Here is an 8934-nt window from a genome sequence, read left to right on the forward strand (position 1 = left end):
GATCAATTCGGAAGTTCTATTATATATTCTCACCAGCTTTTTACTCTATTTCTTGCAACCTCTGTCGTCAACCACAATTTGTTATTGGAGACCTTTCGGATGATGGTGTTTCGATTGTTTAATCATATTCCAATGTTTTCTACCAGAACACTCCTTCATCGACATCTACAACAGAAAGAAATGACTCTACTAAGGACTAATTGAAATATCACTATTCAAAGTTAGATAGAGTTGTGAGATGTTATTTTATGTTCAAGCTTTCTGGATTTCCTCAATCGGAGTTACAAATGCCTCTCTCCACTTGGTGAACTGTGCATCAGAGCTGAATAACTTGTGCATGGCACTTAATTCTTCAGCACTCGCCTTTTTCAATAACCCTTCTAGCACCAATTTCATCTCTTCAAAAGAGTCACAATGTCTTCTGCTGCTATCTTGTTCCAGCTTTCTCAAACCAGGACCAAGAAGTCTGGTCTTGACATCACTTAGAGAGTTACTTGAACCATGACTGAGCTTACAGTCATCAATGCCACTGTCTGAAGATTCAGAGACAACTTCTTTGTGATTCCAGTACTCGACGCATTGATGATTGGGATCCAGAGCTTCAATGGCCTGGAAAAGTTCAGAATGGATTGAAACATCAGAATCAGATCACCATAATCTAGTTCAACAAAACTGGTTAAAGGAAATATTCATGTTCTAAAACTTTATGAATATAATTCTATATTGGAAAAGATACACCCGTGATGTTATTTTAGCCAAACAAGGGTGAGTATCTTAAATATACATTTGTTAGCATTACCTGAATGATGGATGGTGAAAGGAATCCAAACATTTTATGACCATTAATGCTTTGTAGAAGCTCCAAGGGAGGAGGTTCTCTTTCACCTTGATTCCTTAGCTTCTTGGTTTCATGATTTAGTCTCTCAAGAACTGACTCCCAGCACTTATCTGCTGAAGTGTTTGTGAAGGCCTCACTTGGACGTTCTTCCATGCTAACCTGAAATATATTTTACTAAATGAGAAAGAAATATACTATAACAAAAAATGTGTCCATGCAAATATCATAACATTAAAAGTAAAATAATGAGAAATTTATTATAGCTTAGTTTCATTGATATTATTTAGCAGTGCCATGCAAAAACTTTTCGGTTCAATGAAAATTTAGCAGCAGATGAGTTTCTGGAGACAATATCCAAGAAAAAAGATGCAACAAAGAAGACAGTATAAGAGTTGTTCCTACAATATATAATGGAGAAACTATAACTTTAAAGTCTAAGATGAGAGAAGAGTTTGTTAAAAGTAGAATACCAGTGCAGCATGAAGAGACATTTTCTAGGGTGACTAGAACCATTTAAATAAAGAAAAGGAAGAATATAATAGCTCAACTCCCAAATCCTTGCAAGCTAGAAAGCAAGCACCTCGCCCCTCTAAAGAAAAACTGAAACCCACACAAAAACCTCAGAAAGCAACCTATCCCACAAACATTATGTAGATAAAGGTCTTCTCTGAAACTAGTTAGCATTGTATTTTTTTAGCAAAATGCACCATGATTTGCAGTTACGCCAACAACAAACCTAGAGAGAGAGAAAAAGGGATTGCAGAGAGATACCCTTTTTTTGTGAATAGGCCTGTACACCTTAAACTCCTATTTATATTATTAAATAGGTTATGTAGTAGATATATCTAGAAACAGAAAGTAATCAATATGATTTTAAACAGAAACAAGCTCAGCAATGATACCTTGAAAAGAGGCCCAAGAAATCCAGCATCAAAGACTTCAGAAACATAGTTACAAATTCTTGGTGGATCAAGAATGCTTAAGAACTTAACACGACTCTTGAATCCTACATAAATTTTACCAAAACAGAAAGAAATGTTAAACTCCCATAAAATAACTGAAGATATACAAGCCCAGAAAAGATCACACTAAATCTTACCTTTTGGATATATTGCATGCTTACTGCACCACAACTTACCACACATAACAATGCCCAAATTCACGGGCTCAACAGACACAATAATCTTCTGCATTAAGAAGTTTTGGTTTGTCAAAGATACACTTGTATTGGACGTTTCAACAACACCTATTTTAAATACGCCGTTGAGTTGTTCTCTCGAATCAGAATGCATCTGCAGATCCACCCCAAACAATTTATAACCATCTAGTGTACAAGAATTTTGAACGTCCCTTGAACATGATGAAAATTCCTTCTCCAAGGAAGCTATACATCCAGCCCCGGGTTTCATTTTGTCTTGTTTCTTTTTTACCTCTGAATAGCAGACTTCCCCAACATATGGAACACTCTTATTATGATGGTATTCAGCAGCATGCAGAAAATGATTTTCAGGTTCAACAAACATAACATCAATATTCAAATCCAGAGAACCTTCCTTCACCTTATTGTCCATCACCAATTTTTTTTCATTCCCGATATCTTTTTTACAATCTTTAGTGCCATACGGTGCACTATAAGTTTCGAGATGAAATTCTGAGTGGACTAACTCTGCAGAAATGTGGCTGTAAGAACTGCTAGGTATATTTGAATTTGACTTATCATTGGTTCCTGCACAATATCTTGAACTTTTCCATCCTTTGTAACTCTCTGCATCTTGTTTATAGATGCAAGCATCCTCAGCATTAACAGAAACCAGTCCGGTGTTTCTATTTGCCCACACTTCAATAGCATGTGCTTCTCCTTCTAATGCCTCAACCAATGTACTTAGTTCATTCATGGTATAACGAAACAGTACAAAGCTTTCGTCCATCTCACATGAGCAAAACAAATGTGAGTGCTTGAGGCACGAATAACTATCGGGCGAGCACTTGCAACCTACGGCAGATAGGTGCAAGTCATAGAAGCAAGAGAAACATTCTCTTTCCTCAAACAAATCAAACTCACTGTCCATCCTAAGTTTCTTTAAATGAGTGGGAAGACATTCAAGCCTCTCCTTTTCCATAGTTATCCTTGTCTGTCAGAAATAAGGGTAACAAAGGTGAAAAAAGTACTAATGGAATGAAGAACAGATATCTGCATAGGAACTAAAATTAAATAATAAATGTCAACCATAGTGCTATGAAGCTTTCTAAATATGTGGAATGGATTGTGATCAAAGATGAAAAGTATGAAAGAATCATTACCTTAATTGCCTTGGTAAGAACTCCATCTTTCCCACAAGCACTACTCCATTTTATATATTTTAGATTTTCTTTTTCATTAAGAGTTAGCCCTGCAAGGGCAGACACGGCTTCCTGAGCACATCCAAATAATAACTTGTCATGGGACAATGAAGTCTTACGGCACTGCAAACTATAAAGCTCAACAGCATTCTGACCATGCACAAGCCAATCAACAGGAGCCACATTTACAGCCTCTGCGCAATTGAAGCCACAATTGAAGCCACAGTGGTACGCCCTTGGAAAGGTGATAACAAATTCACCTGAATTCTGAACAGTGCGATGTACAGGCACCCCCTCAGATTTAAGAATTGAAGGAGATAATTGAGTCACCTGCTCAAAGATGAAAAATCATAACCACCAGAAATCATGATACAATTCCAAAATCTATGTACTACGCAGTGTGCTAAAATCTAACTCTTGTATGAGAGATGAATAGATGTGCTAAGAGAGTTCCGAAGATATAAGATGGTGTCATTTTGGACGAATTGTTGAAGTTCAGCAAACTACCCAATAAGAGAAAGGTCACAAAACCTTAAACTCAACAACAATAGAGTTGAAACTTATGCGCCATACAGAATTATACAATTAATACAAAACCAGGTATGAAACAAGTTCATAGATTAAGTCAGTAGACTGCATATGAGAACTACTGCAACAACAATAGAGCTGAAAGCTGAAAATTATGTGCCATACAGAATTCATCTCACAGGACATTTGTCTACCAGAACCAACAAGTCATTTAGACTATGCTTAGTCTTAATCAACACGTTGTCCCTACCAAACCCAGTGGGAGCTTACCAAGTAGACTCTATACTGAACTAGTGAACTTTGATTCTTGGAAAGACGAAGTATTAACACTTCTAGAAGCTTAAGTTATTAGGTGTAAATGCAATAACAATTTTATATCTACAAGATTCCTCTCACAAGGAAAACTAACGCTTGAAGTGTGCATAGTGCATAAATCCATCATACCTAGTGCAAATTGTACTTCATTACAAACAATGGGGGCACTAAGGATCAAAATCCTGATCACATGTTCATAGTGGCTCAAATACTTGGAGATCTCACATTGACTAGGAATAATGGATGCAATTCTCATCTTACAAGTCAGTTTTGTAAGGTTAAATTGGCATAAATCCACTTATTAAGATGGTACTAGAGTCTATCCTAGTCAAGTTCATTGGAGTTATTATGTCGCCTCTATCAGACTCTTATTAGACCACCTACAAATATCTAATCTTATGCTCGCGAGAGGGTGTGTTGGGGATTCTACATCTACATCGACTAGGAATAACGCCAAATTCTAATAAAAAAGTGGAGTGCAATTCACCTTATAAGTTTGTTTTGTAATGGTGAGTTAGGCATAAATCCACTTAGTCATCATGAAACTGACACTGATGATTTTAAAATGTCATCATGGTTTTAGTTTCTTAACTTTCACAAGTACATCCAAAGCTCCTAGCAAACTTCCAACAAAACAGAATAAACTAGAATCTGTGTGTTTATCAAACCTTTATATGGAAACAGAATGAAAGCAACCAAAAAACTGAAATCAGGGAACAAGAGCAATTCCGAGTAGTGTACCAATTCATTGAGTAGATTTGGTTGTTCTTCAAATAAATCAGGCAAGTGCTTTCTCATTGCATCTTCCAAACCTGGAGCATGGGTTCCAGGTACTCCATACCATACTTTTGGGTCACCCCAATGCAGATAATTAAGTGAATAGAGGTGATGGTCCTCAACATGCTTTTTTAAGGAGAAAGAAACAATAAAAGGTGTTAGTTTTTTCAAGATTGTATGAATATCTGAAACAAAAAGAAATGAAAAATTAAAGACATTATTACTTTTTTTTTATAGCTCAATATTTCAAACAAATAAACATAAAGCAGTGGAACTAGAAGTCCTGAGATAATTATGCAGTTTACAGTTACCCCTCTCTAGATTCTACTCAATGTCTAATACTAGTTCTAGCCATCTATGTTCTCCATTGATCCTTAAATTAAATTATAGTTTAAATAAAACAGGCAGATATTGAAATTTCAAACCCAGCTTTCATGAAGAAAAAAAACTTAACTCTAACTTTACAGACAGATACAGAAAGTATCTGTTATGCCTCAAACTTTGTTTCTTTAATAGATTATACATAAGGAAATGTAATTCTCGCTACTTACCCAGCAGAATGAGGAAAAGCACATTCCAACATACAGCCATGGAACTAGAACTCCTGATATATCACTTCCTTCAAAACACAACGCAGAACCTGGCAATCGCGGGAAGTTATTCAGATTCCAGCCAGACACAGCATACCTGTCTGAATCATTCTTAGTTAAGGATGATGTCTTAGGAAAGCCACTTCCAAGTGATCCAGTTTCCAGGTCAGCTCCATAATACACCTACAAAAAAAATGGAATAATATAGCATTTTTGCTTATTTATGTTATATGCTGGTAAGACTAAATGTGTTATCAATGAACCCGAATTAGTACCTCAACCTCATTAGTTGGTTGCTCTATTATTCTCCAGTATTCACCTTCAATGTCCTCCACAGAGGGCTCCCATCTCTGCCAGTGATTATAATCGCTAACTTTTCCATATTCATTGGAATCATTCAATCCAAAGTAGCAATCTTTAAAAACCTTAGCATATTGCTGAAAGTCTTTAAGTGTGAAGTCTGACCCTGATTGGAATCCAAACTTCTCCTCAGGCTCAGAAGCACCGTTAGCTTCAGAACCTGATTTGGCAGTTCTCCTACCTGTACCCATCTTTGATTGCTTTCTACGTTTTCGCTTCCTTCCCCTACTTTTCTTTCTCATGGGCTCCCTGTTCTGAAGCAAATCAATTTGCTGGATACGAGTGGGAAACTTTGCATTTTCCCATAAATCTTTCTCCTTAAGAGGGCATGGTGGTACCCAGCAAGCTGGAGGGACAATCCTACATATGCCATAAGGTTCAGCTTGGGGGCGAATCTTAGCTATGTAACCAAGTGTGTCTTCAAACTCCTGAGAAGAAGAGTATAAACAAAAAAGTTCATTTAAAATAAAATATAACCACCACCAAGAGTTATAATACTATGATAGTGATAATTATAAGTACCTCAATAGTTGGATAGAACACAGGAGCTTCATCAATTGTAGGCCGACATGCTTCAACCGGGTCCCATCTGGCTGATATCTGTCACATGACAAATATATGCATACGTTTAAATCATTTTTCTTCTGAATATCCAGACTGATATTCATAGCAAATAAGTTAAAAGACTGAAACCAGTATTTGACTTCGTTGGTATAACAAGACACCTTAACAGCACAACAGATCATGCTAAATACCTTTTTATGCTGCGGACTGGCAGAAGACTCAAATGTGATATCCATTTCTGGCTTATGCCTGAGAAGATTATCCTGTAACGTATCACATGTAAGAACGCTAAATATGTTGACTTAATAAAAATTGATAGGGAGAAACATCATAGTCTAGCTAAGTTTAACGGAAAATAGCCTTTCCTAAGGATTGATTCAAATACTGTAACAGCTTAATTCCAAGCATTTATGTTACACCAGCAAGAAATCATGTGGAAATTCTAGAGTATCTAGTAAAAGCAGAACAGCGACTCAATCATGCCATAAGTGCCGTCTAATCTTCTAAAACAAGTTATACAGCATCGATGCCCGTCACTTGCTTGCACTGGTTAGGTATCCACAGTGTATGCCATTAGACAGATTTTTAGGCTTCATTGAAGCCTCAACAAGAAGGACTTCTTATATGCATAAGCTTCCTCAAATAAATTTCCAAAAATCAGTTATCAGAGGAAGGAAAAAGGAGCAGTATTGACTTCAACATTGTTGGAGGTAGCTCTCAGAATTAAAACATAACAGGATGCAATCTTGTACAAACAAAATTTCAGTATCAAACGTAGAACCAAGACAGTTATGGTACTTTGGCATCATTCTGGTTACTTACATCGTAGTTGAATAAAAAAACACGGTGATAAAAAATATTCATTAAATTAAGTGAATCACATTTTTATGGCTAAAAAAAACGCTACCTCTCATTTCAAGCTTTAATAAGATAGACTCATAGAGCATTACAACAGTATTTTTAAATTTCAAATTCATGCAATGCTCTCGAAACCAAGTAAGTAAATGCAATTCAATACAAAAAAGGGAACCGACAAAAGATTAAGCAATTCTATACCAGACATAAACATTCGGAAAAGCTAAACAAACTAGTCACCATCCCCAGGATGAGAAATTTCCAATCTTCCAAACCCCAAAAACGAAATAAGTCATATAATGTGTAAAGGCCAGCCAACAGTAAAAAATTAAGGGTTTACAACTCCTGGGTAAAAAATTAACAGCATTCTTCTGGGGAGCAGAAATTAGCACATGAACTAAACTCTGGATATATCAAACATGACACAGCAATAGCTATCACAGGCGAATACACACAATCACAATGTCTTGACTATTAAACATAATGAGAAAAGACTAACAAGAAAGAAAGAAAGAAAGAAAGAAAAAAAGAAAGAAAGAAAGAAAGAAAAAGACACAAAGATAACATTAGTTTTGAAACTTCATAAACAAGGAAAAGATCTACAATTTGTGGTGATCCATAATAACAGAGGATAGAAAATTTCAACAGAGCAGCAGCACATGATTAAAAACGCTCTAGAACACGTACCACATTGTGAATGTTTAATAAATCACCAAATGGGAAAAATAAATGAAGGAAAGAAAAAACCAACCTCTATACGTGAAATTCTGCAGCCAATTTCAACTGTTTCATTCCATGCAAAATGCAGGATCAACCCAATTGAATAACTTAATGTGCCTGAAACAAGAACAGAGACCATTGTAACTAACCTTATCAGACTCCCAATCAACCAAATAGACATTTCACAGAACAGTTTCCCACTTATCTATTACCCAACTAACTGACCCAAACAAACCTTAAAAACTGCTAAAAAGAAAAATGCAAAATCAAATGCAGAACACAAACGTACTCAATGCAGCAAAGTTCTTCTCGAAAAGTTGTTTCCACGTTGTGAAGGAAAACACAGCAGTTGCGTACAAAAGAATTAACCAAGAAAAATCCTTCACAAATCAACGAAAACCCAAATGCAAATTCAATTGCATGTGTGTATGTATGTATTATTATTATTATTTGTTATATCTATGCATGTACCAATCAATCTAGCAAACCCCAAAAATTATTGTAAAATTGCAAAAAATAAAATCTACAAATCTTGGATTCTAAATATTATTATACCCAAAATCAAAGTTACAGAGGCAGGTAATATAAAAATAGAAACAAAAGAATAGAGTGAAATAGAAAATATATAATATATGTTGACAGGTGGAATAGGAAACAAAAATTAAATCAATATTTTTCAAAATAATGGAAACAGATACAAAGTCCCAGGTGAAAATTCAACCCTGGTTACACCTCCACTACACTACAAAACATTTAATTTCATTATTAATGATAATAAATATTTTCTACAGAATAAAACAACGACAGCATTAATTACTATTCTTTTTCTATTTAAAAAGTTAAAATATAATTACTATTTTACATAACAATATCTTTGCAAATTTAATATATATTATGTCATTAATAATTAATTTGAAAAAATTTCTGAAATGGAAAAATAAATCTTTTTGTATCTGAAGAGAAAATAAAGGGACACGAAAAGAAGTGAAGTGGCGTCTGCCGTGGCAGCAGCTAGCGGCTAAAATTCTACACTGAAAAACTCCTGAG

At 35.4% G+C, this 8934-nt stretch overlaps 1 protein-coding gene across 2 annotated transcripts; it reads right to left on the minus strand.

Annotated features, from left to right (window-relative positions):
• On the minus strand, positions 1-8411 carry LOC137812278 (lysine-specific demethylase JMJ18). Of its 2 annotated transcripts, XM_068614205.2 has the most exons (12): positions 8177-8411; positions 7919-8004; positions 6504-6575; positions 6271-6348; positions 5664-6176; positions 5350-5571; positions 4763-4924; positions 3140-3508; positions 1938-2970; positions 1741-1844; positions 800-997; positions 1-609 (listed from the first exon to the last, which is right to left on the minus strand). In XM_068614205.2, exons 3-12 carry the CDS (start codon positions 6546-6548, stop codon positions 253-255), a joined length of 3081 nt encoding a protein of 1026 aa, XP_068470306.2. In that variant the 5' UTR covers positions 6549-6575; positions 7919-8004; positions 8177-8411; the 3' UTR covers positions 1-252. The 2 variants fall into 2 exon arrangements, with proteins under 2 accessions (XP_068470306.2, XP_068470305.2); XM_068614204.2 differs by lacking the exons at positions 7919-8004; positions 8177-8411 and having other exon boundaries at positions 6504-6598.
• Between the last annotated feature and the right edge of the window lie 523 nt (positions 8412-8934).

The sequence above is a fragment of the Phaseolus vulgaris genome, chromosome 2 (assembly GCF_051622355.1).
Source record: "Phaseolus vulgaris cultivar YP4 chromosome 2, ASM5162235v1, whole genome shotgun sequence".
NCBI classification, from domain to species: Eukaryota; Viridiplantae; Streptophyta; class Magnoliopsida; order Fabales; family Fabaceae; genus Phaseolus; species Phaseolus vulgaris.